General features: G+C 37.8%; 1 protein-coding gene across 2 annotated transcripts in view; it reads right to left on the bottom strand.

Annotated features, from left to right (window-relative positions):
• The window catches only part of BMS1 (BMS1, ribosome biogenesis factor), a 55,413-nt gene that overhangs the window by 9,634 nt on the left and 18,522 nt on the right, over window positions 1-27,257 (bottom strand). For both annotated transcript variants that reach the window (XM_008066246.2, XM_008066247.2), the window contains exons 10-21: window positions 23,311-24,062; window positions 23,024-23,125; window positions 21,902-22,059; window positions 18,216-18,297; window positions 10,899-10,972; window positions 10,073-10,246; window positions 6,004-6,192; window positions 5,748-5,928; window positions 5,498-5,556; window positions 4,602-4,724; window positions 3,505-3,652; window positions 2,994-3,169 (exon numbers count right to left, since the gene is read on the bottom strand). In XM_008066246.2, the coding sequence (XP_008064437.1) occupies window positions 2,994-3,169; window positions 3,505-3,652; window positions 4,602-4,724; window positions 5,498-5,556; window positions 5,748-5,928; window positions 6,004-6,192; window positions 10,073-10,246; window positions 10,899-10,972; window positions 18,216-18,297; window positions 21,902-22,059; window positions 23,024-23,125; window positions 23,311-24,062 (2,218 nt within the window). The remainder of the gene's footprint in view (window positions 1-2,993; window positions 3,170-3,504; window positions 3,653-4,601; window positions 4,725-5,497; window positions 5,557-5,747; window positions 5,929-6,003; window positions 6,193-10,072; window positions 10,247-10,898; window positions 10,973-18,215; window positions 18,298-21,901; window positions 22,060-23,023; window positions 23,126-23,310; window positions 24,063-27,257) is intronic.

Genomic DNA, 27,257 nt, shown 5'->3' with positions numbered 1-27,257 from the left:
GAGTGAATTGCCTGAGTCCGCGGGTCTCGAACCCGCCTGGGCAGGCGAGACCTCATCTCTACAATAAAATAAAAAAATTAGCCGGGCGTGGTAGTGCACGCCTGTAATTCTGGCTACTCGGAAGGCTGAGGCGGAAGGATCGCCGGAGTCCAGCAGGTTGAGGCTGCAGTGGCCAGGAGCGGCCACTGCACTCCAGTCTGGGTGACAGAGTGAGACTCCAACTCAAAAAAAAAAAGTGGAAACATTACAACAGATGCCTAAAAAATAAAAAGGATCATAAAGGACTATTATGAACAGTTATATATAACAAATTGGATAACCTAGAAGAAATGGATAAATTCCTAGAAAAATACAACCTACCAAGATTAAATCAGGCAAAAACAGAAAGCTTGAACAGACCAAAACAAATAAAGACACTGAAGAAATAATTAAAAATTATTTAATTAATTGGCTTCACGGCCAAATTCTAACATTCAAAGAACTCTTACTAACGCTTCTTAAACTCTTCAAAAAAATAGAAAGCAGCTGGACATGGTGGCTCAAGCCTGTAATCCCAGCACTTTGGGAGGCCGAGGTGAGAGGACTGCCTAAGCTCAGGGATCGAGACCAGCCTAGGCAACTTGGTGAGACAATAAACCAAAAAATTAGCCGGGTGTGGTAGCGCATGCCTGTAGTTCTAGCTACTTGGAAGGTTGAGGTGGAAGGATCTCCTGAGTCCAGCAGGTTGAGGCTGCGGTGGCCATGAGTGTGCCACTGCACTACAGTCTGGGCAATAGAATGAGACCCCGACTCAAAAAAAAAAAAAAAAAAAAATACAGCTAGAGAAAATACTTCCATACACATTTTACAGGGCCAGCATCAATTTAGTACCTAAGCCAGACAAAAAAACCATGAGAAACCAAGGACAGTATCTATGAAAAAAAATCAACACCGATGCCAAAATCTACAATAAAATATTAGCAAACAGAACCCAACAAGACATCAAAAAAGATACGCCATGATTAAGTGGGATTTATCCCTGGCATGCAAGGCTGATTTAACATATGTAAATCGATCAATGTGAGATATTGTATTAACAGGATAGAAGATATAAACCACATTACCATCTCAACTGATGGAGATATGCATTTGACACAATTCAGCATTCTTTCATGAAAAAAACCTTCTAACCGTTTAAGTATAGAAGAAAAGTTTTTCAACATAATTAAGGCCATTTATGAAAAATCCACAACTAACATTATAATTAACAGGGAACTAAAATCTTTTCCACTAAGATGGAGTACAAGACAGATGCCCACCCTCAGCACATTTATTCAACACAGTACTGGAAGTCCTACCAGGTGTAATCGGATAAAAAAGCTAAAATAAAAGCATCCAAATCAGAAAGAAAGTAGTAAAATTATCTCTGTTTGCAGATGGCATGATTCTCTATGTAAATAAATGTAAAGGTGAAAGATACAAAATCAACATACAAAAATCAGCAGCACTTCTATACACAAGTAAAAATCTAGCTGAAAAAGAAATCAAGAAAATCTCATTTACAATAGCATCAAAAAAGATCAAATACTTAAGAATAAATTTAACCAAGGAGATGAAAGATTTGTACACTGAAAACTATAAGACACTGATAAAGAAATTTTAAGAATACACAAATAAATGGAAAGATATCCTGTGTTCATACATCAGAAGAATTAATACTGTTAAGATATCACACTACCCAAAGCAAATATACCAATTTAACACAATCCCTATCAAAATTCCACAGTATTCTTCATAGAAATAGAAAAAGTAATCCTAAAATTCACACTAAACTACAAAAAACCCCAAATAGCCAGTGCACTACTGAGAAAAAAAAAGTTGGAGGCATCACAATTTTTGGTTTAAAATTATATTACAAAGCTATAAGCTATGAAAACAGTATGGTACTGGGATAAAAATGAAAACATAGACCAATGGAAACATAAACCAACAGAAACAGCCTAGAAACAAATCCAACAATATACTGCCAACTAATTTTCAACAAGGGCAATCCAAGAGGACAAAATGGGGAAAGAACAGTCTCTTCAATACATGGTGCTGGAAAAAACAGATTTCCACATAGAAATGAATTAAATTGGACCCTTATCTTACATTATACACAAAAATCAATTCAAAATGGATTAAAAACCTAAATAAGACTTGAAATTGTAAAACTCCTAGAAGAGAATCTATGGAAAAAGTCCCTTGACATTGGCCTTGAAAATTATTTTTTCAGTTATCACATCAAAAGTCAGGCTACAAATGCAAAAATAAACTAGTGGAACTACATCAAGCTAAAAAGGTTCTGTACAGCAAAAGAACTAATCAACAAAACAAAAAGGCAAAGTACAGACTGGGAAAAAATATTTGCAAACCACATATTGGAAAAAGAGTTGATATCCAAATCTATAAAGAACGCTCACAACTTGACAGCAGAAAAACAAATAACCCAATTTCCTGAACAGACATTTCTCTAAAGACAACATAAAAACGACCAAGAGGAAACAGGGTGATGTAAGTCAAAATATATGAAGTAGTGGATATGTAAGATCAATAAGCATAGAGATCTAATGTACAACATGAGGACTCTACTTAGTAAAAATGTACTATTGTATTTGGGATTTTTATTTAATAAATTTTAGCTGCTCCTATTACACACAAAAAAACTATGTCACCATAGTAACCACTTTACTATCCATACATATCCTATAACATCCTTAAACCTCAAATACACACAATAAAATTTATGAAAAAGGAAAAGTTTCCTTTCCAATCCAGAGAAAACCACTATTAGCATTTTCCTGTGTCTGTGTTCCAAAGTATTCTATGAATATACAATTGTTCAATCAAATTTAACATTACATTTTATAGCTGAAAATTCAAGCATGTAAGACATTATCTATAAAAGCATCTGTGTGATTCCCTGTCTGTAGAGTACATGCTTTCATCTCTACTGACACACACACGACCTGTACCTTGTACAGAGAATCCTTGTTTGGCTTTAGTTTGATACCATGGGCGAGCCTGAGTTGACCTGTGGTCCGCATTCCTGACCAAGCGTCTTTCTCACCCATTGGTTTCAACAAAGATGTTACTGGGTTATAGAAGGCTGGAATGGAGACAGGATACCAAGTTCGCATGAAGACAATATCTGGAAGAGAGGAAATTTACTAAAAACATTTTTTGAAAAAAAATTCATATTCATCTCACCAAAGTAAAAGAACAAAATAATCACCCCAAACTTCTCTATCTTGTTGTGCAGTGTTTGAAGAGGGACTTCACTAAGCCAACTACTTTGTATACCGTAAAACTTTTACTTGGTGTGAACCAAGGGCCTGCAGACACAATCTGAATGGGCACACTGCACAAGATGTTCCAACTGGGGAAATCTTCTAAAGACCTAAACACCAGCAGCTAATCAGCACTGGCTAGAACCTACAATGAATGGTAACATACTGTCTTGAACATACCACAAAAAATATTTACCACTCATCAGCAACTTATCCTCAAAGCTGGCCCGGAAAGCTCCTTCTGGAACCCGGAGTGCTTTCTTGATCTGTCCTCTTATTCCACTGACAGTTCGAATCACAGCACCTTCAAATTTGGCAACTTCCAAGGCAGAATTAAACATTCCCTACAGGTATATGAAAACAAAAATACGTATTAATAAAATCATAAACTTTACCTCTTAGTTCATAAATACAACCTTGGTTTAAAAACAACAACAACAATAAAACCTCACTGAAGAATGATAAAATAATCAAAATGTATTTTGCCCCCTAAAAGCAAAAATTACTACCTCCAAAAAAACTCAATCCCATTTCATTTTCCCTAAATAACATTAATCAATACTTGTTAGCATGCTCATCATTGTTATCTTTGTGGATGAGAAGCTCAAACAGATATTTATTGGGCTGAACTAGCCTAGGCAGTCTTTGTTGGCAATTTGCAGCCTGGACTGCAACTCAAATGCTATTACTCAGGTGTATACACTTCGAAAATAAAAAGAGCTAGATAAATGCCTGTGGCATTATGATTTTATATTCAAGAAAACATATTATGATCTTCTTAAATTTGTGTTTTTAATGGACACACCCCCGCTAATAAAATTTTCAGTAAGTGCTGCTCAAATTACCCTCCACAAATATTGTAAAAGTGTGCCCATTTCTCTGTACTCCTGTAAAGTTTTCTGCAAATTGCTTTGTCGATTTTCCTACTGAAGGGTTAGACAAATTTATAGTTTTAAAATTAAAATTTTTAATTTATAATTTTCCCCTTAACACAAGCCAAAAACGTAGGAAATAAAAACACAGTGAATAAAATTCCATATTTTCAATATTAGTTCTGTGTCAGGTTCACACGGAATAAGCAATAGCCTCAATTACTAAATATCTCTATTTTAATTAACCTTATGATATTTGAGCATATTTAAGTAACAGAGCTCAATATAAAGAAGTAAATAAATATCAAAAACCAAGTTTATAAAAGATTTCAAATACTTTTCTAAAAACACAAGACCCAAATTTTATAAGCATTTCTTTTCTCTTTAATATTCATATTTATAAACTCAAAAATATACAGACCTTAATAAATGAAGTATTCTTGAAAATTTTATATGGAAAACCAGTTAGCTTTAATTTCTTCACAATTTTTATGGATTTATCCAGATCAAGGACAACTCCTGTAGCAGCTATCCGGAAATCAGGCTAAAAGGAACCCCAAAATTCAAAAAGGTATTATTAGCAAGAAAAAAATTTCAATTCTCTGCAATACAATAAATTATCAAAGTGCATTTCACTTGCAATCAGCTAAGAAAGAAGAGAGTACATATGAACTTGCAATATAATATTTTAACAAAAGCAACCTAAAACTTTAATACTGAGAAGCCAAACTAATGAGGATCAATTGCGTACTTTCCTGAGAATGATTTCATAAGGAACATCATTTCACCATAATGATCTATTTGGAATCAAATAGAAAATAAAAATACAGTTATGCTTTGGGAAATTAAATTTCGAATCTCCAGGGCAGATTCCATCTGTTTATCATTCTGTTCTCTTCTCTGTCACACGGGGCCAATAAAACTTGCTCTGACTGATCAAAAGACAATGGAGTGAACCAACTTTGCTAAACCAGCATGACTGGGGGATAGTCTCATGATGGGCTATGATGTGTCCTCAGAGCCTCATATAGTGTTTAGCACATGGTGAATACTGCTTAAGTACTAGATATATAAACCCCCAAAATGCACAGAAATATAAAATGTCATCAGTACCATTATAATTCTTCTACCTCTCCTCCTCCACTCCCACACTCTACTGAAAAGAATGTAGGAAGATTAAAAGCAAAGAGAAATTTACTTTATATTAAACACTAAAAATGAGTAATTTTCAACTTAGAGTTTCATGTACACAATAATCCACATTCAAGATATATTTCTCAAACACAATCTATAAAATAAATCATCTAAGATAGTTACCATTATGCCACTGACAGATTGTATTGCCAAGAAGCCAGTTCCCTGTGGAGTGATAGGACCTTAAACAAAACAGGAAAAAATAAAGAAAGTAAACCATAAATCTTGGATTCTGTTTTATACATATACTCCAATCCCTATCTCCCAAAAAGAGGAAAACCTTATGAATTGTGATTTCATGAAAGGAAAAGAACAAAGATATAATAACACAGCAAATTTAACCTACAAGTAAGTTATTTTAATCATATTTTACCCCAAAAGGTTGCTCCACAATGCATGTGCTGTGGGGTATATTTCAGAAGCCTTTGTCTTCCATTGTGGTCTTCAATATAATAGAGTGGAATGGTCTGAAACCTCCTCCACCCTACAGAAAAAATGACTGGATCCCGGGACTTGAGGATTTTCTTATACCAACGATGCTTCTTCAGGCGCATCTGAGAGAAGACAGTTTAGTAAAAATGACTGGTGGAGAGTACATCTAAAGAAGTGTTGAGCCGAAGGGCACCTACCTGCACATATCCGACACTGCCCTCACTATTGCCCAAACCACCCAGGATAATTGGGTAATGGGGATCAAAGTTCAGCACAAATTCACAAGGAACGTTTTCAATCTCAACGCGGACATACATTCCAGGTCGAAAACCTTCATACTGAACTCTGTTTTCATCATCTTGATCTTCAAATTCTGCCTGATTAAGCTATATATGAGAAAAGGGAAAAAAAAAATCCATAATGCCATTATTTTTAATAAACATAAGATTTTTAAAGGAGCATTTTCTAAATAAAAGACCCACAGACAGAATTATTTAGGCTTTATCCTATTAAAAATAATATACATTTTATCTCTGCAGTTTATTCAAAATATGTCCCAACTGCTTTCTTCTCTATTGCCAAGGTATAGCAAATGTAGATAATTCTGAGAGGATCCCTGAATGCAAACACTCAAAATGTCCCCAGTTCATACCTTCTTTTCTTACTCTCCAAGCAATTATTTCATACTTTTCCTTCCTTCAGACATCCAACACCTCCTTTCTCATCCTCACTCTCAGCTAATGACTGTTTCCGAATTCACTCAAAAACCCCAAGAACTTCCACAATCAGCCTTCTACCAGGGTTTACGTCCATATCCAGCCTTTTAACAGAGCTCTGAACTATGCAATAGGGTAGCTATGTGTGGTTATTTTAAATAAAATTACACAATATGTAAAATTCAGTTCTCAATCACACTAGCCACATTGCTAGTCAATATCAACATGTAGCCAGTGGTTACCTCATTGGACAGCACAGGTGTGCATTTTCCATGATTGCAGAAAGTCCCATTCAGCAACTCTAATATAGATTATTCATCCATGCCTCTACTTAATATCAAACTTCATTTGCACACTAGAAACAATCAACTCTGGCTGGACTTTATTCCAACAGATCTTCTCTTTGTTATTTCTCTCATCTTAAAAACTTCTTTTGACTCTACTGACTCCCCCAACTACTATCCCATGTCTCTGCTTCTCTCTGAAACAAAAACAAAAAAAAGTTTTCTACAGTCACAGTCTCCGATTCATCTGCTCCCATTCTCTTAAAGTCATGATAATTGAGCTTTCACCCACCACTCCATGAAAATGCTTACTAAATTCATTAAAGGCCTTCACATTCCTACTCCTACTCCAGTGGTCAAGTCTGCCTTCATCATAGTTAATGTATCAGATGGATTTGACACAATGTCTCCAGCCTATCAGCCACTGTCTGAGATTTCTTCCTCCTGGGCTCTGCTTAGGCCCCACTGTCACTTCCTCCTCTTACCCATGCCAGTCTCACTCCTCTCACTCTGTCTCCATGCTCCACTCCCCAGCCATCTTATGGCTTTAAGTAGCATCTATATGCTAAGACTATACATCTAAGTCCCAAGCTAGACTTCTTTCTCCAGACTTGACACTCCACTTATGTGAACAATATCTCAAACCTAACTGACCTGAGAATCATCTTTCCAGACAAAACTGCACCAACTAGAGGCTTCTCTACCCAACTTAAGACAACTCATCCTTCCAGTAACTTTCAGTTGTCATTCTCATTTCCTCTCACACACCCCTTATTCAGTCCACCAGGAAATCGTACTAATCCATCCTTCAAACAAAATATATCCAGTTTTGACTGTCTCACCTCCACTGCTATATCCCCCCGAACACTGGTTTGTGCCGCCTCACTGAACTCTTGCCAAAGTAATCCTTTCAAAGGGAAGTCAATCATGAATATCTGTCCAATGCTCAAAACCCTCCAAGGGTTCCCATTACAGAATGAAAAATTTTAAGTTTTTATGGCCCACAAAACTCTAGGTGATCTTAAATTGTAAATGGGCTGAAGCAAAGCTTCAGAACTAGCTTTACATTTCTTAGTCATGTCTGTCAAAAGTCAACACAGACTTGTAACTACTAAAGTAATGACTGTTATAGGCCAAAGGAAGCCCCAATTTTTTATGTATTAGAATAATTTCTAATAATCACTTAGATTTAGAAAGGTTGTTTCTAGTCAGATTCAAGTTAAAAGTACAGAAATGGCTTGTGGCTTGAATTTATAAGTGTATACTTTTTCTTCTTCCCCTTCACTGTCCTTGGATCTAATAACTGTTGCTGGTATTGAAAAGAACACAACTATCTATATTAAGCCCCTGATAAGCAGGAGGCAAGAAACTGCACATCACTGAAAGAGCCCCACTGTACCTAGATAAGAAACAAGCCCTGCAGAAACTCCCTAAAAAGTCCGAGAATGTATCTATTCCCTTAGCCTTTAGATAATAACTGATTCTTTCTATGCTTTGTGCTAAATGCATGTTAATCCTTGTGAACCAGAAATGTATATTAATCCTTGTGACAAAACAGCAGGAACTGTAACCATCTGGAAGATATGCAGTTCTAAACTGTTCAAGGAAAATTGTTAATTAAAAAAAATAGTGAGATGATGAAATCTGAGCACCAGTTTATGACCATATCCGTTTAGAATCTAAACACTGATTAAGAAAGAAACTTACGAGCCAGGCTCGTTGGCTTAGCCTGTAATCCCGCGCCTTTGGGAGGCTGAGGTGAATGGATTGCCTGAGCCCCCAGGTTCGAGACCCGCCTGGGCAGCTAGACCTCATCTCTACAATAAATCAAAAAATCAGCCGGGCGTGGTAGTGCATGCCTGTAATTCCGGCTACTCGGAAGGCTGAGGCGGAAGGATCGCCGGAGCCCAGCAGTTCAAGGCTGCGGTGGCCAGGAGCGGCCACTGCACTCCAGTCTGGGTGACAGAGTGAGACTCCAACTCAAAAAAAAAAAAGAAAGAAACTTAGTAATGGTCATAAGACATGTAGACATTATTAATCAATAGTTGGGGGAAAAAATAAGAAACTATGTTTTATTATAAACACTAGATGGAAACTCTGCTTGAAGGAACAAGCTTTTTGGTGGATATAGTCTGTTCCTTGATTCCTTGGTATCAGAATAAAACTCCTAGCTTCTTTTATAGAAGTTCTCATTCATAAATGGGTCCTGCACATTTATCACGATGTTATAAGGGAGGGATCGGCAGTGGCAGGACACTGTGGAGGAGGAGGGAAACGGGGGAGGAGGGGAACAGGGACGGGGGGGGGGGAGGCACATGGCATCACAAAGGGTACCTGATCCTAAACCAAAGGAAGTGAGGATCAATTGCAGGCTCAAACTTCTGCACGAAGACTACTTATGTACCTAATCCTGACTTGTACCCTACATCTCAGTAATAAAATACAGAGAACAAAAGAAAACAAACCTCCTTGCTTCTCCCAGTTCTCTGCCTCTCATAACTGATTGACTGTGAAGAAAGCAGCTAGTTGTTGGAATGGACTATAACATAATCAGGAGATATTTCTTTTGAATAGATGAACGCCTAGGTTGAGCAATCTTTCAACTATATTTTTATAAATCATATACTTAATTTGTATGTTCCAGCTTACAGAGATGCTTGGTAGCCCCACTAACAAAGCACAACTCAGACACTCACCATCAATCATATACATATCTTTGGGTCTACTTCAGAGCAAGAAATCATCACCTCAAACAGCCTGCTCAGCATCTCCAGCAGGAGGGTCACACCACCTCCCTTTAACTCTGCATCTGACCTTACGCTCACATCCTTTTCAACTCTGGCCAAGAGTTAAAAAAACTTTCAGAAAACTTTCCCTGTAGAGCACTGGTGTGTGCATAATCACCTGCCCATTCAAATCAGGGAGCAGTAATTGGAATAAGAAGCCAGTGTTTGTATTTACGTGAACACATTCTCAAATCATTTCACTGTGGGAGATTCAAAAGTGGCAACCATGTCTCAGTCTCTTTTGTTGCCTCAACACCTAATACTTGGTACAAAAAAGGTGCTGATATTTTTCTGGCAAACTTCTGACTGAAGAAGCAATTACATCACTGTCTGAATAAACACATTTATATGCATCTCAACCCAGGAGTCCAAATGAAAGGCACAGAAAGCAGGTCGGGGAGTAGAAACTTAATTGAAATCAGGTACTCGTGACACTTTTATATCCTTGCCAAGAGGCTAAGAGCAACTGAGTTTTCTTACCTGGGCTTGTTTCTGCATTTCTCCTTTAAGATCATCAAAATATGTGCTTTCTCCATCATATTCTGCATCAAACATCTCCTTCAATTTTCTCTTCTTATCTAAATGCTTTCTCTTGGCACTTTCCTCTGTGTCAGGGTCAATTTCTTCCTTAACTTCCTTCTGTATATCTTCAGCCTTAAATTTCCAGAGGATAAAATTTTGCAAAAGTTTATAGAGATATTTTCTTTAAACATTAAAGCAGATTTTTACAAGTTCTTTGGAATTGCAAAAAATCTTAGAATCATTATCACTAAAAGAAAATAAAACACAGCCTTTGTCTCTATATAACATGCCATTTCCATAAGATAAAGTTTGGCATGTGCAATACAATTAACTGTCATTCCTTAATCTGACTGGCATAATTCCTTAATGCCAAACAAATAAAAATAATAGCAAGGGTCCTCAACCCAAATGCTTCCAGAGACACTGTTCAGAAGAAATATTAGGGAGAACAGGGAATTCATTTTTTAAATGAAATTTAATAATAAAATAATGGCAAAAGGAATAGTGAAGAGGAAGAACCAGGGGCTAAAATGTCCATGGATGAAAAAATCATATAGAATTTGGTAAGTAACGATGGCAAGAAATAGTAGGTAACATGCAAAGGACCAAGAATAACAAGTAAATAATCTGTTATCTGTCTCCATGTCCTCACACTTTCAGAATGGAATCTAACCATCCAGTCTATAATCTACACAGATAACAAATAAGATTTACATTTCTCAACATGGGCCTCTCTTAAAACATACTGACCGAAAAGCTGACAGCCAGTATGGCAAAGTCGTACCTGAGAATCTGGGTCTGGTTTTCCTTTGTGCATGTCCCCTGTTTCCAGGTCTTCAAAGTCACCATAAAGCTCCTCTGGGAAAAGAACATCCAAAGGCTCCTCTGTGAATGGGGCCTGTGTGGGACATCAGCACCACCCACCCAATGTGTGTTTTGCATTTCAAACCTTATTGTTCTCATTACTACATATGCCAATTTATTTTTTTTTTTGAGTTGGAGTCTCACTCTGTTGCCCAGACTGGAGTGCAGTGGCTGCTCCGGGCCACCACAGACTCGACCTGCTGGGCTCCGGTGATCCTTCCGCCTCAGCCTTCCAAGTAGCCGGAATTACAGACATGCGCTACCACGCCCGGCTGATTTTTTGATTTATTGTAGAGATGAGGTCTCGCTGGCCAGGTGGTACATATGCCAATTCTAAACTTATGTCTGCTTTTTAAAAAACATTGATAGTATTTCATCATCTGTTTAGGCCAAGTAAATGAACCCAATCCACATATCCATACTATATTTTTTCAGTGGACATTCTATAGGAGAGAGACACAGAGGTGGCAGGCATAGCCCTGCAGCTAATTCCCCCCAAACCAACAGTTCAGTGAATAGAAAAGTCCTGGCTTTATAACAGCACATGTGACAAAGAGTAGTTATGCAAGTTCAACACAACACAATCATGTAGCACATGCAGAGAAAAATCTCAGATTATATAAAGTATAGAATTTGGAGTAAGAGTAGAGCCCAAAACAGTAACAAGTCCACAGAAAAGGCTCATTCATTTCTTCATTCATTTTTGGAGCTCTGGGTTCAAATATAGGTCCTACTCTTAAAAGAAACAGACAAGTTAAAACTCCTTTGGGTTTTAACTTCTTTGGGAGGGCAACATTTAGAAGATTAGAACATTTTCACATAAGAAAGAGTGAATGGCCAGGTGTGGTGGCTCAGTCTGTAATCCTAGCACTTTGGAAGGCTGAGGTGGGAAGATTGCTTGATGCTAGGAGTTGAAGACCAGCCTGGACAACATAGTGAGACCTAGTGTCTACAAAAAAATTTTTTCAATTAACCAGGTGTGGTGGCACAAGCCTGTAGTTTAGCTACTGGAGAGAGGTTGAGCCAGAAGGATCACTTGAGCTCAGGAGTTCAAAGTTGCAGTGAGCTATGATTGCACCACTGTTTCTTAAAAAAAAAAACAAAAAGAGCCAAAAACTAGGTAGAAGAGATAATAGATGGGAAGCTCCTAGCTCCTATTTGTAATAAAAACCAAAAAAGGATAAACACAAAATAAAATTAACAAGAAATGTACTGAACTTTATTTAAAAAATAAAATAAGCTTTAATATGCTACCAAAGAACACAAGAATAACATGATCAGCTAATATTTTTAAATGCCGTCCATACCAGGCACTGCTTTAAGTTCACAGCAGCTTTACTTGTAACAGTTAAAAATGGGAAATAATTTTCCACCAACAGGCAAACAAATAAATCACAGTACATCATACAATGGACTACTTTGCCAAAAAAAAAAAAAAAAAAAGAAATGAAGATGGCAATAGCATGAATGAGTCTCCAAATAATTATGCTGAGAATACATACTGTATGATCCCATTTATATAAAATTCTTGAGGGCATAACCTACTGAATAATAACAGCACATGGGTGGTTACCTGGTGATGGGAGACAACAGGATGGAGGGGTTACAAAGTGCATGAGAAAACATTAGGGGTGATGAATTTGTTCATTATTTTGATTGTGGTGACGGTATATTCATAAATGAAAGCTTACCAAATTGTATACTTTGGATAATATAGTTTACTGTACACCAACTGTACCTTAATAAAACTACTAAAAAAAGAAACCCACCAAACTGTTTTTGGAAACCGAAAAGATTCTTAAGTTCCTATGGAAACATAAGCAAGTGATAATAGTCAGAAGAATCCTTTAAAAAGTCCATCAGTAGAACACCGAGAAAGGAACTGGTGCGACAATTTTAATAACCAGTGTCTTAGAACACGATAATGCTACATGAGGTTTTCAACTATAGTAATGATAAATAAATCAACAGAAATCAATGACGTAAACTAGAAAATTCAGAATACACACACACAAAGAATATGACAAAAAAGGGCATTTAAATCTGTTAGGAAAAGAACAAATAGTATTGGGAAAAACTTGGTGACCACCTGGAAAAAACTGTATATTTCTCAACTTACTTAAAATACGTAGAACATAAATTAGTAATTAAATTGGAAAAAATCTGATTATACCAGGGAAGTAAAAAAAAAAAAAAAAAAGTAAAAAATAAATTGAAAAGAAAAACAGAATTAATAAGTGCTAGAATAGAACAAGGGAGAATATATATATATTACATATACATATATGCTAAACAAAAGGCCTTTTTTTTTTTTTTTTTTTTTTTGAGTTGGAGTCTCACTCGGTTGCCCAGACTGGAGTGCAGTGGCTGCTCCTGGCCACCGCAGCCTCACTTGCTGGGCTCAGGCGATCCTTCCGCCTCAGCCTTCCGAGTAGCTGGAATTACAGGCATGCGCTACCACGCCCGGCTGATTTTTTTATTTATTGTAGAGATGAGGTCTCGCTGCCCAGGCGGGTCTCGAACCCGCGGGCTCAGGCAATCCACTCACCTCAGCCTCCCAAAGGCACGGGATTACAGGCTGAGCCATCGAGCCCAGCTAACAAAAGGCCTTTTTAAGTATATAAGATAAAGCTGTTTAAGGCAAAACTGATAAATCTAACTTCACTAGGAAAAAAATTCACATAAAAGAATCACAAAGGTAAAATACAAATGTTAAACTGGGGGCAGGGGGATGTGCCAGCTCGTACCACAAAAGGCTAATTCTCCTAATATATAAAAAATTCCTACAAATAAGTAAGAAAAAGATGAACAGTAACCTAATAGAAAAACAGGCAAGGCATATGCAGACAGTCCATGGAAAAGGAAATACAAGTAACCCTTTAGCACATGGAAAGATGGTCACATTCCCAAAGATGCAAGATTTTGTTAGCACTGTTTATTTATTAACTGTGACAAATACGCTATACGAATGTAACATGGCAACAACAGGGGAAACTGCATGTGAGGTATTTGTGAAGGGTGCAGGAAGCGACCAGAGGGGGGGCTCCCAGAATGGCGCCGAGCATGGTGAGAACACACCAGACAACAAAGGCCCTAGGTCCCGGCTTCTGTGTGCACAATTTCCCGCGCGCGGGAAGTTCAAACCTGCAAGCCTCCAATCCTTAGCCAGTTATGCATCCAATAGGACTATAACACAGCGTCGGCCCCACCCTACTCCCATGCCGCTCCTCCAATAAGAACCTAGCACAGCCCCTTCCGGCCCCTGTCAGGCTAGTAAATACAGCCTTTTCCCTGCATATCTCTCTCCCTCGGTCTCTCTTTCTCTCTCTCTCTCTGTCACTCTCTCCCTCTCTGCACCTCTCTCCCTGCCTCTCTCCCCACAGACCCTTTCCCTTTTTCCCTTGTAACCACCGCTTTAATAAATCTCTTGGCCTTAAACGGGTAAGGAGTCGTCACTGGCGCCGAACTTCTTTCAATTTGGGAACTGTATTTTATAACAACTTTTCTATAAATCTAAAGCTACTCTAAAATGAAGTTTTTGGTTTTTGTTAATTGGCAAAAGACTTGAATGGACATCTCACAAAAGAAGGTATTCGAATGGTCAATAAGTACACAAAAACACGCTCAATATTGTTACTTATCAGAAAATGAAAATTAAAACCACAATTAGATACTATTTCATATCCACTAAAATGGTTAAATCAAAAAAGACTGGTGATACCAAATGTTGGTGAAGATGTGAACAACTGAAACTCACCCACTGCTGAAGTACTCTTTGGAAAACTGCTAGGCAGTTTGTTTTGTGGTCACCTCATAGAGACAGGATGGATCTGCCACCCAAAATTTAGTTTGGATGCTAAGACTGACGACAATATACATGCAGCAAGAAGATTTATGACTCACATAATGAGGCTTTCTGAGGAGGGCAGAACTGACTTTCTGAGCTAGTTCAAATATGGATTGAGATTATTGAGAGAGAGAGAATGGCTTGGAGGCTTTAGTGAGTGTTTCAGGTGTGGGGCTTGCGTGAGGGTAGGAGTGAACATAGAAACCTCCTGTTGGTACCAAAAGAGGGAGCACCTGGGATTTCTTGTCAGCTACCCAGGAGTGGGACAGAAGGGAAAGAGAGAGAGAGCTTAAAAGTTGTCAGCAGTCCAGCATTAAAGATGGTCAGACTCTCTTAGTTTCTTATAAAGCTGGGCATCCATCTACCTTACAGCCCAGTCATTCCACTCCTAGATTTGTGCCAAAGAGAAACAAAAACTGATTTCCACAAAAATACCTATACACAAATGTTCAGAGCAGCCTTAATCATTATAGCCAAAAATTGGAATCAACTGAAATGGCCATCAAGAGAAAAATGGATAAACAACGATTGCATATCCATGCAACAGAATTCTACTCAGCAATAAGAAGAAAGAAACGACAATATGAAAGAATCTCACAAACATTATGCTTAAGTAATAGAATCCATAGACAAAAGAGAGTATACTTTGTTATGCAATTCCAGGAAAGACAAAACTAATATATAGTGAAAGAAGGCAGATAATGGGTTTGTGGGGGTGGGAACTGACTGCAAAGGAGCAGGAGGGTTTACTTTCTGTGGCGATGGAATGTTTTATTTCTTGACTGTAATATACATGAGCATATAACATCGTCCAAACAGACCAAACTTTATTATTAAAACATGTATTTTATTGTGTATAAAATATATGTCAACAGTTATTAAAAATGAAAACATTATGCTGAAGCAAAGAACCTAGATACTAAAGAATGCAGATTGTCTGCTTACAGTTGTATGAAATCCACAATCAGGCAAAACAGATTTGTGGTGACAGAAATTTGAAAGTGGCTGCCCAGGGCAGAGGTTGGGCTGTTGACTGCAAAGGTGCACAGGTAAATTTTTTGGATTGATGGGAATTTTCTTATTCTTGCTTTGGGTGATAGGCACTGGTATATGCAATTGTCAAAATTCATTAAGCTGAACACTAAGCCAGTACTCAAATTTTTTTTTGAATCAGAGTCTCACTCTGTCACCCAGACTGGAGAGCAGTGGCACACTCATGGTCACTCCAGTGTCGACCTGCTGGGCTCCAGCGATCCATCTGCCTCAGCCTTCCAAAGAGCTGGAACTATAGGCGTGCACTACCACACCCAGCTAATTTTTGACTTATTGTAGAGATGAGGTCTCGCCAAGTTGCCCAGGTTGGTCTCAAACCCACAGGTTCAGGCAATCCACTTGCTTCAGCCTCCCAAAGTGCTAGGATTACAGATTGAGGCACTAAGCCCAGGCAAGTCCTCAACTTTTAAGAGGCGCTTTCCTTAACAAAAGTAACCAAAATTTATTTTGTAATCCCACAACTATGGAATACAAGTAAAAGGAACAGCTGGATCCCATTAATTTTCTAATCATGAAGAAAATAATAGAACTGAAAAATAAATCCACAAGTTGTGGATCTAATAAATAGATAATCTGCAAATTTAACATTAAAAAATTAGAGGAACAAATACACAATGGAATATTACACATATTCCATAAAGAACAAAATATGAACTTTGCAGCAACCTGGATGGACTCAGAGTCTATAATATTGAGTGATCTTTCACAGAAACAGAGAACTGAGTATCACATGTTCTCATAAGTGGACCTTGAACAACTATCATAATACTACAAGAAAAGGATTGACAGTAGCAGGAAACTGCAGGGGAGGGGGTGGGATTGGCAGTAGTGGGAATCTGCCTGGGGAAGGGGAGGCACACCTCATCAACAAGGGTACCTGCACAATGAATATCTGTATACTTAACCCTGAATTGTATCCTACAATTTTAAAATTAAAAATTTTAAAGTTAAAAAATAAATAAATAAAAAATAAAATAAAATAAAATACCTCTGCTATGGGCTAAAAAAAAAAAATTAGAGGAACAAAATTGGAAATAAGAAGGTACATAACAGATGAGAGTTTTAAATTCTATAATAAATTTAAAATTTCAGTAAAACAGTTTGTGAAAATAATATTAAGAATAACTCATTAAAATGTTAAAATATAAACATAAAAACTGTAAGTACCACCACAAAAAAAACCAACCAAGAGTTTCAGGAGAAACTGAAAATGTTATCTAAGATGACCTCTAAGAAAACCTTCTAGATACACATACATGCATATTTGCCAGAAATGTTTAACCTGAATTTAATCAAGTCTTCCATCCTAATATGTAGCTTATTGAAGTTTGGGGAAACAGAGGAAGAACATGTTAAGTGAAACAACAAGGAAACAAAGACTCAGAATGAGGAACATTTTCTCTTCCAAAAGTCAATTGCAAAATGGGCAAAGGACACAAATAAGCAATTTACCAAAGAAATGCCACAGCCTTAGATAAATATTCTCATTTATGAGTACTTGGAGAAATGTTACTTACAAATATAAGAAAAACTCATTTTACAATTGGCAAAAAAAAGAAAAAATTATACACAGTACTCAATGTTGAATAAAAGCAGTAACATGTAAGTACAAAGATGTACTGCTTGCAGGGACATAAATAATTTTCTAAAAAACTAGTTGGCAGTTGCAATCAATAACTCAATTTTAACACTTATGAACCTATCTTATTAAAATTAAAAATGTGACCAACAATTATTTCAAGGTCCTTCAGTGTGGAGTTCTTTATAATTTGGATGAAGTACAAAACTGCTTAAATGTCAAATAACAGAACTGCGACTTGAATTACAGTATGATATTTAAATCATAAAAATGAAATCTTTGAAAAAATTTAATGACAAAATTTATGTAAAGTATGACTATAACTAAAAGTCTATACAAATACAGTTTTTAAATGATTTGAAGAAAATATTTCGAAAAGTTAACAAAGGTTTTTTTAATAGGTGGAATTCTGGTATAATATGCACTTTTTATTCTAAGTTTTTCACAGTGCACATTACCTTTATCATCAAAAGAAAAGTTTGTGTACATTGTTCACACACACCAAATCTAATGCATGATAAAACTTACAGAAAGCTTCTCACTTTTCTTTAAGGTCCATATCTTATAAATCAGTTAGCCAAGGGGACAAAATAAGATCATGAAAGAAAAAACTAGATTATTACCCATAACTCCTGTCAGAGTTCCCCAATGCATTTCACAATCTACTCTTATTTTCAATTTGACTATTATTTAAGATATGAAAGAAAATAAAGGACAGAGAAGCCAATCTCCTCTGAAGAATACAGCACTTTACTTACCATCTTCTGCTAAGATCTTGGCTGCATCTTTATCCTCTTCCCACTTCCCAGTCACGAAGCAATCTTTGATACTGTTCATAACCTTACATGGAAAAGTTAGCACTTAGTTGACATGCTTCAATCACTCAACAAAATAACTGCTATTAAGAAATGGTAGTAGGCAACAACTTGCCTTTAAATACTTCTCAAGACACTTTCATGGATATGCTTATATCAAGTGGGCCTAAGAAATAACTTTGTTTTTGTGATGTAGACAGTATAACCATAGGATAAAATATATCTTAACATTAGAGAAGGCACTTACTAGTTCATTGACCTCATAAGTAAATACAACAGATATCTACTAATTCAATTAATTTTCAAGGTTTCTTAAGGTTTTTATGGTAAAGCAGTAAGAGTATTTGACAAAGATGGTCTTGCCGTATGTTAATCCAAACCTATTGTGTCTGTTTGCAAACTTAATTCCTATAGAATGGGAGAAGGTATTTGCAAATCATGTGTCTGATAAGGGACTTATATCTAGAATATATACACAACTCATATAACCATATAACCCAATTTTTAAAACAGGCAAACGATATGAAGACATTTCTTCAAAGAGTATATACAAATGGCCAATAAGCACATAAAAAGATGTCCATCAGAAAAATGCAAATCAATGCCACAATGAGATATTACTTTACATACACTAGAATGGCTATAATAAAAAAAATAGACAATAACAACTGTCAGTGAGGATATGGAGAATTAGAACCCACATACACTGCTGGTGGGTATATAAAACAATTCAGTCAATTTTGAAAAGAGAAATGAGACCATATGAGGAAAAAAACTTTTAACTATTTTCAGTAATCATATTATTCTGATATTGTTTTGTGGGTAACGCAAGTTAAAGCAAATTAGTAATTATATGATTTCCCAATTTCATCAGCTCCAGATTTGACTGGAAAATAATTTTCCAGGGGTAGAATGAATACAGATATAAGATGCAATCCTAAAGGTGAACTGGAAATATCTCTATAAATTCCCCTAGTTCTGGTCACTGAGAAGACTCAGAAACAATGCCCAATTCATAGCAATAAGCATCCCTATGCCTAGATTATAATACTGAAATACCCTTTTCTACTAAAAGAAATCAGGACCTTCTTATGGTTAATTCTAACTCTGGCTTAAAAATGTACAAGATGATGCTGGGCACTTTATCACATCACAGAGCAAGGAAGTCATCAAGGATGACTAAGATCATGTTAAAAGGACGCAGGAGACAACGTGAAGAGAATCCTAAGGGCCACAGATGGGCTAAATATGAGCATCAATATAGATAACAGGTGCAACAGAATGAAACACATCAACTATATTTAAATCCATGACTTAACCGGCCTCGGTGGCTCAGCCTGCAATTCCGCGCTTTGGAAGGCTGAGATGAGTGGATTGCCTGAGCCCATCGGTTTGAGGCCCACCTGGTTAACTTGACAAAACCTCATCTCTACAATAAATCAAAAAATTAGCCGGGTGTGGTAGCGCGTACCTGTAGTTCCAGCTACTTGGAAGGCTGAGGCAGAAGGATCGCCAGAGCCCAGCAGGTCAAGGCTGCAGTGGCCGGGAGTGGCCACTGCACTCCAGTCTGGGTGACAGAGTGAGACTCCAACTAAAATCCATGACTTAGCCGGGTTTGGTGGCTCAGCCTGTAATCCTGCACCTTTGGGAGGCTGAGGTGAGTGGAATGCCTGAGCCCGCGGGTTCGAGACCCGCCTGGACAACTTGGCGAGACCTCATCTCTACAATAAATCAAAAATGAGCCGGGCGTGGTAGCGTGCGCCTGTAGTCCCAGCTACTTGGAAGGCTGAGGTGAAAGGATTGCTGGAGCCCAGCAGGTCGAGGCTGGGTGACCGCTCCCGGCCACCGCACTCCTGTCTGGGTAACAGAATGAGACTCCAACTCGGAAAAAAAAAAAAAAAAAATTCCATAACTTAATAATGATACTAAAAAAAAAGTCATCTTTGGAGAATCATTGATTTAAAAAATCAAGTATTTATCCTGTTTATATGGAATTGAGTAACCAAATAGTAGATGAGGGGAAGTTTCTTTTTACAAAGTATTCCAGCTAGTAAATAAAGAGAAATGATGGAATAGATCACCATTCTACATTCTTAAGAAATTAATGGTTCTAGGCATTTAGCGTCAACAACTACTAACACCACAAAAAGAGACAACTAGACTTTATATGCTTCCTAATGACAAGACAATACCACTTAGGAAGCAGTGTTGCCAAAAGATAAAAATCAAATTGAAATCCTATCAAATTTCTAGATGTTCTGTCCATAAGGTAACTACAGTCACATGGTTATTCAAATTAATCTGAACTCAATTAAAATTAAACTTAAATAAAATAAAAAATTTAGTTATTCAGTCTCACAAACCACATTTAAAGTGCTCAACAGTCATAAGTAGCCACATTGGACAACTCATATATACAACATTTCCATCAGCACAGAAAGTTCTATTAGTACTGTTGCATACCAATTTATAAAAAAACAGAAGAGGGCCTGATAAACTGCACACAGGGAAGCAAAGCAATCCACAAAATGCAGAATATAAAAAACTCTACATATCAAATACTTGGCTTCTTCAATAAAATGCAACAACAAAAAAATACAAAATGTGGGGGAAGGCAGGATTGTTGACTGAGAAATTTAAAAGGTAGAGTGAAAAATAATAAAAACCAAGTAAAAGTAAACTATGATGCTTAGTGATGCAAAATTTGAGGACCAAATTATGAAGAAATGGAAATGATCACCATCACAGTTCTTCTGCAGGAAAGAAGGGGACTGTGGCTACTATGGCTGGGGTGGCCACATACAACACTGCTGGGTAGCAGGAAAGTTTGATTTCTTGGCCTGAGTAGTGGTTTCATATCTTGATTTCTTCCTGAAGGTGAATTCACCTTCTAGCAATTCATTAAGTCAAGCAATTGTTTTTATATGGCTTTTCTACATCTGTATTAAATTTTGCCATTAAAGAAATGGCTAAATAAAATCTCATAAAGTGTGTAAAGTGATACCACTTCACACATATTACATAGGTAATATGATATTACATATTACATAGGTAATATGATAATGATTCGGCCTCTCTGAGGAATGACATCTAAAGCTAAACTGAATAACCAAAGTCAGCCTTTGGAAGATCAGAACAACATTCCAGAAAAGAAAGTAGATGGGGGAAAAGGTCTAAGATGGGATTAAGCCTTGACAAGTTTGAAACTGAATGAATTCTAGCGTGACTAGAAAGTGGTGAGCTGGGAGAACATTTACAGGTGTCACAGATTTGTTTGCTTACAAACAGTGGAAGTTGTACATGTTAGCTCGGGGACAACAGGTATATCCTACTTATAAGATACAAAATGTATTTAAAATGTATAAAAACGTGTGACATTTTGAAATAAAGACTGACACTACTATCCACTTTAAAAGTTGAACTTTTCCTCCATAACACATGTACATGGTCTAACTAAACTAAGAACATGTTATTGCTTAGAATGCATGAACTGTTCACTGCAATAACTGGAAAGATAACCTGTTATCGTATAATAAGAAGCCAATAACAGGCAAGCCATATTAAAATCAATCTTCTTCTAGAACAATTCCCTAATTTTCTCATAAGTCAAACATACTATTCAGTCTTACCTCTTCTAAATCCCAATCATGTGGTGCCTCCACAACAAACCTGGAACAGTCCAAAGAATCAGCCTTGTGCTTACACTGTCTGTCAGGCTGGTTGACACGAAACAACCCTCCAAGTTCTTCTTGGGTATCACCATCTTCTTCTTCATTATCCTCTGTCACTAAAGAGACCATCATGATGGCAAAGTGAGAATACAAACTAGAAGCCTAGAGGACAGGCCTAGAGGACTCATCATGTTCAACCACTTAGGCCATGTATCTTAAAACTAAGGGACTGAGGGCCTGTTTGTGGTAGGTATGGTGATGGCCCTGAATAAGTTAGCCACCAAAAGAACAAGTCAACCAAGACGAAGAAAACAACTGCTAGACATATTTGGAGTACTCTTGTCGTCCTGCAAGGCAGCAGCCAAGAGATCACTGAGGAGTGAAATATGGAGGTTAAGGGAGGAAGGGGACATTTAAAGGCAGAGTTTTAAATTATTATAGAAAAGTTTCTTTGAAGAATGTTGCATCTCTAATCACTAAGTGTACTAAGGCAAAACCTGAATGAAAATCAGTATACAACAGTCCTACTCAATACTCCTAGCCCAAATGACTAATCATGTGGCCTTGATCTAATTCGTCTAGTAACTGAGTAGCACAATACAAAGCTCACCACGTTATATTTATTTTTCCATTACCTTTTCCAAAAGAAAATAAATATATACAAAGTTTAAAAAAACATAAAATAGGAGTAGGGCAAAAGAGAACAGAATGAATTACACAGCGTTCTCATTCTCAACAAGAAAAAAACAAAGATTTTGACAGAAAGAAATATTTTCCTGGCAGTAAATTCTACAAAAAATTTATCATAAAGGACTTTTAAATAGGGGTTATGACATGATGTGATGAACAGTGTTGGCATCGATAGTTTCTGGCAGACCCATAAATCTATTTCATATGGCCAATTGTGGTCCTCTTGAGCTGATAATTAAAAACATCTGCCAAATATGAAATGTGACAGGAATTGTGAATGTCAAAAGTACCAGACTAACCCCCCAGCCAATTCACTTATCTCCTCTTCTGGAAAAAAAAAAAAAATCTAAAAAACTAAAACATTTCTAACTTTGAACCAGAGGTCTTTACCTGTCCCATAAATAAGCTTTCGGAGGTTTGGAGCTGCTTGTTGCTGCCTCAGAAAGGCTTCGGCTGCTTTCCTGGAAAGATCTTCCTTCCACTTGAAGGCACCTGAAATGACCAATGCCATCCTTCAGTTAGGTCCTTTTATTTCTGCTTCAAGATCCATTCATAATGCAACCATTGAACAGTTAACAAAATCATCAAAACAGCAGACCCCCAAATGCAGACGTTCCATTTATAGTAACATTTTGAGTGCCAAGTTTATAGCAACAGCCAAGTAAATTTAAGCATACCGGAGGTTTCTGTGGAACAATTATTTTCTTCCTTGTAATCTTCTTCCTCTTTGAGTAAATCTTCTATATCACTGGTCTCATCAATTAAGTTCTCTGAACCCAGTTTCTGACCACTGCCCACTTGAGAAAGCTTTCCCCTAATATCCTCTTCATCTTCTGAGTCCTCTTCCTCTGAACTGAGCAAGGTGCTTTCTTCAGATTCATCTTCAGATGCAAATGCCTCTTCAGCTGTGCAATGGCCAGAATCGGAAGTGGTAAGAGTCACTTTTTTCATCAGCAAAGACTTCTCCAAATTCACATGGTCACTGCGATCAGCTGGAGATAGTCCTGCTTTGCCACCTTCTCCAACAGCCTTTGATTCTAAAATGCCCCCCTCTCCTTCTACAGTGGAGTCCTCTTCTTCACTGCTTTCATCAGCTTCTTCCATTTCTTCTTCTCCTGAGCTCTTTTCAAGATCATCATCACTATCAGCAAATGCTGGCATATCCATCTCACTGTCTTCTTCTAGCTCCTCAAGTTTCTGCCGTTTGACACCTTTAACAGTCATATTCTTATTAGTCATTTCAGTATCTTCCTCCTCTTCTGTTTTGTCACCACTAGAGTCATTTTCCAACCTGTCATCTTCAGACATTTCATCATCATCTTCATCGTCACTGTCTCCAGACTCATCTTCCATATCTCCAAAAACGGCCTTCCGACGCACTCGACCAGTTTTCAAATCCATTTGCTTTTCCTCCTTTGGCATCCACAACCTATATTACCAGGAAAACGCAAAATAATTATATTTGTACAATAATTGGTTAATACAGAAACAGCAACATGATCAATAAAAAGCAAAGAAACAGAAAATGTCAAGAAATTAGGCTTACAATAATACAGCACAGAAAAAAAGATCTAATAAACACTGGAACAGTAAATAAGCAAATTCACACATAGTTCCCTAATACTACATTTCAAAAGAACTTATAAAGGGAATAAAGAAATAACTTTAGAAAAAAAATTTTCTAATTTTAGAAAAAAATTGCTTAAAAGGGAAGTTAGTCTCTTTGCAGACATTTTGGAAGGCTGATTAATTTCCAAGCTGGGAACACACAATTCTTAAGGGAAACAGGTAACTCCAGGCCCAAAATAGAAAAAGGAAAAATTAAGCTTGGATCATCTTGTGTTAGAAAGCAAGAAGTGTTCAAAGACTACAGGGACATGCTGAAAGGACACAGGAGACAGGCTGAGGGCTCCCACAGCCAAGTCTGGGACAATGTAGGCATCAGAAAAAATAATGACAGTGATGAGAAAATAACACAGATTAAAACATAAGCCCATTAATGAACAGTGATATTGAAATAAAGGAGAAATTGAAAGCTCTTTGTTTAAAAATGCTAGCTAACAAATGCAGAAGAAATGAGAGATTAAGAAAATCACCATTTTGAAGTCCTGAATGCTATAACTGATACAGAAGAATCATTAAGATGCTAAAATGGCATTACCCATTGAAGGCAAGATGGCGTTGGACCTGGTCACAGTGCGAGAGTCTCTGCATGGGTGAGTGCACACAAAAAGTAATCCGTGTTTGTTTGTGTGTGCAAGTGAGCGAGTGAATGTCCAACTAAGGGGAGACATAGGACCAGGTACTCAGGGCCCCCTGCAGAAACTGGTACAATCTGCTGCTGCTCTGAATTCAGCACCCGCTGCACACAGAAGGATCCACCATCCCTGGGCAATCTCTCAGGAAAAGGCAGAAGAGATCAGCTGGCACCTGGCCCATACCACCTGAGGCAACAGGCCAGGGACAGGCAGCAGGGACCATGGAATAAATGCCAAGAGGAATTCTGGAGTTGAGCCCCGCTGGAGGACAAAACCACAGACTACCACCATTTTCTGTCCTGGGACTGGGAAGAGTCCTGCTTTATCTTGCCCAATTCAGAGCTGCCTGTATCCTGAGCAGCCTGCATCCTGAGACCAAGGGGTGATCTCTATACCCCTCTGACATCAACCATCATTTGCCCAGAGAGGATACTCAAGTGCCCAATACCTGAGAGATAGACGCCATATCCCCACACTGGACCAAACACAGACGCATATCAGTCAGAGCAGGAAACCTAGTGGCAGACAACTTGGGAGCTTTTCCCAGGAAAATCTGCTGAAGTAAGCTGAACACTGGCAGTGAGGGCTGTGGAGGGAACACAGGGAGGGAGCCTGAACAGATTCCCAAGAAAGCAGTGGGGAGAGCCCACCTCAAGCCTGGACAGGGCTCCAGAGCCCTGCTACCAGGTCCTGAGGTCCAGAGACTGATAACTGCTGGGAAAGGACCTCCCAGCAGAGAAACTGAGCAGAGAAGTGCTAACACCTGAACAGAGAAGTACTCCAAGGCGGTCTCTGTGGAACAGCAGAACTGCATCTTGAGACCATGCACTGATCTCTGCGTTGCGTTGGGGCTGCTCTTTGCGACCTGAGAGAACATTTCCTCCAGTGCACAAGCCCTGGCAGGTAAGAGCATATACAGAACCCCAGACAATCCATCCTTCACCCTGAGTCAGCTGCTGGGCAATAGATGCAGACAGCGAACTGACCGAGAAGGAGGCTGGTGGTGGTATTGGTTTGTTTGTTTGATTATCTCATTTGGTTGCTTTGTTTGTTGGTTGTTTTTCTCTTTTCTTTCCTTCTATTTCTCTTTCTTTGCTCTTTCTCTGTTTTTTTGTGTTTTTTTCTTTTTCTATTTTGCTTTCTTCTTTTCCTTTCTCTTCCTTTCCCTTTTTTGCCTCCTTCTTCTCTCTTCTTCTTATATGCTGTCTTGGGCTCAAGGGCTAAGCAAGCATACCCACTGAAAGGTCATATGGTGCAGAGATGCAGAATGAGTCACCAGACAGCAAACATTATAACCTGCCAATAGATTCTGAATTCTTGCAGCTCCCCCTCTTCCACTAGTAAGTGCTCAAAATTGTAAAGAGACAGCACAACACCTTACTTCATAATTAAACAAATTCACAGCCCCAGCTCAAGGAAGGACAAAAGGTAGAGCAAATATCAGAAGTGACTGCTTCTCCATTTTCTACTGGGCAATGAAATTAAAGAGAAATATATGAGAACTGCTACAAAGAAAAAACAACGAAGAACTGCTGACAACCAGAGTCCCAGCAAAGAGTCAGTGCTAGAAAAAATAACTACTGGGGCAAAAACAATGGCTATCTTTGAGAACAATAGTACCCAGAAGGTACTTACAGAGATCAGAGAATCATTGGATAGAATGAATAAAAATCAAGAAATGTTAAGGGCTAAAACTAAATGAAATTATAGCAGCCTTGGACAAACTCAAGGAAGTGTACTTAGAAATAACAGAAATAAAGAATTCCATCCAAGAAATAAATGACAAACTGACAAGCTTGGGAAACAGAACTGACAAAGCAGAAGAAAGAATCTCAGAGCTGGAAGACCAAAATATGGAATTAACCCGACCTATTAAAAATATAGAAAAAAATTTAAGAAGAAACTCTCCAAGATGAGTGATTTTATCAAGAAACCAAACCCTCGTCTGATTGGAATACCTGAAATAGAAAGAGAAATAGAGGATACCCTAGAACAAACATTCCATGAGGCCATTCAAGAAAGCCTCCCTCATTTGGCCAGAGAGACAACTATACAAACACAAGAGATTCAAAGAATCCTTGCAAGATGCCTTATAAGAAGACCAACACCTAGACACATAGTAATACGCCTGCACAAAGTAGGTATGAGAGAAGAAACCCTAAAGGCAGCAAGGAAAAAAAGGTCAGACTACCTACTGGGGGAGACCAGTAAGAATTGCTGCAGACTTATCTGCAGAAACACTACAGGCCAGAAGGAATTGGCCTCAATCTTTAATGTTCTCAGAGATAAACAATTTCCATCAAGAATTTCCTACCCAGCCAGCTAAGCTTCATCAGTGAGGGCAAATTAAAATCCTTCCCAGACAT

This window comes from Carlito syrichta, unplaced genomic scaffold (assembly GCF_000164805.1).
Source record: "Carlito syrichta isolate Samal-C Ts95f unplaced genomic scaffold, Tarsius_syrichta-2.0.1 Scaffold308870, whole genome shotgun sequence".
NCBI classification, from domain to species: domain Eukaryota; kingdom Metazoa; phylum Chordata; class Mammalia; order Primates; family Tarsiidae; genus Carlito; species Carlito syrichta.
The sequence above is the reverse complement of the archived record's forward strand: the minus strand, read 5'-3'. Positions and strand labels throughout refer to the sequence as shown.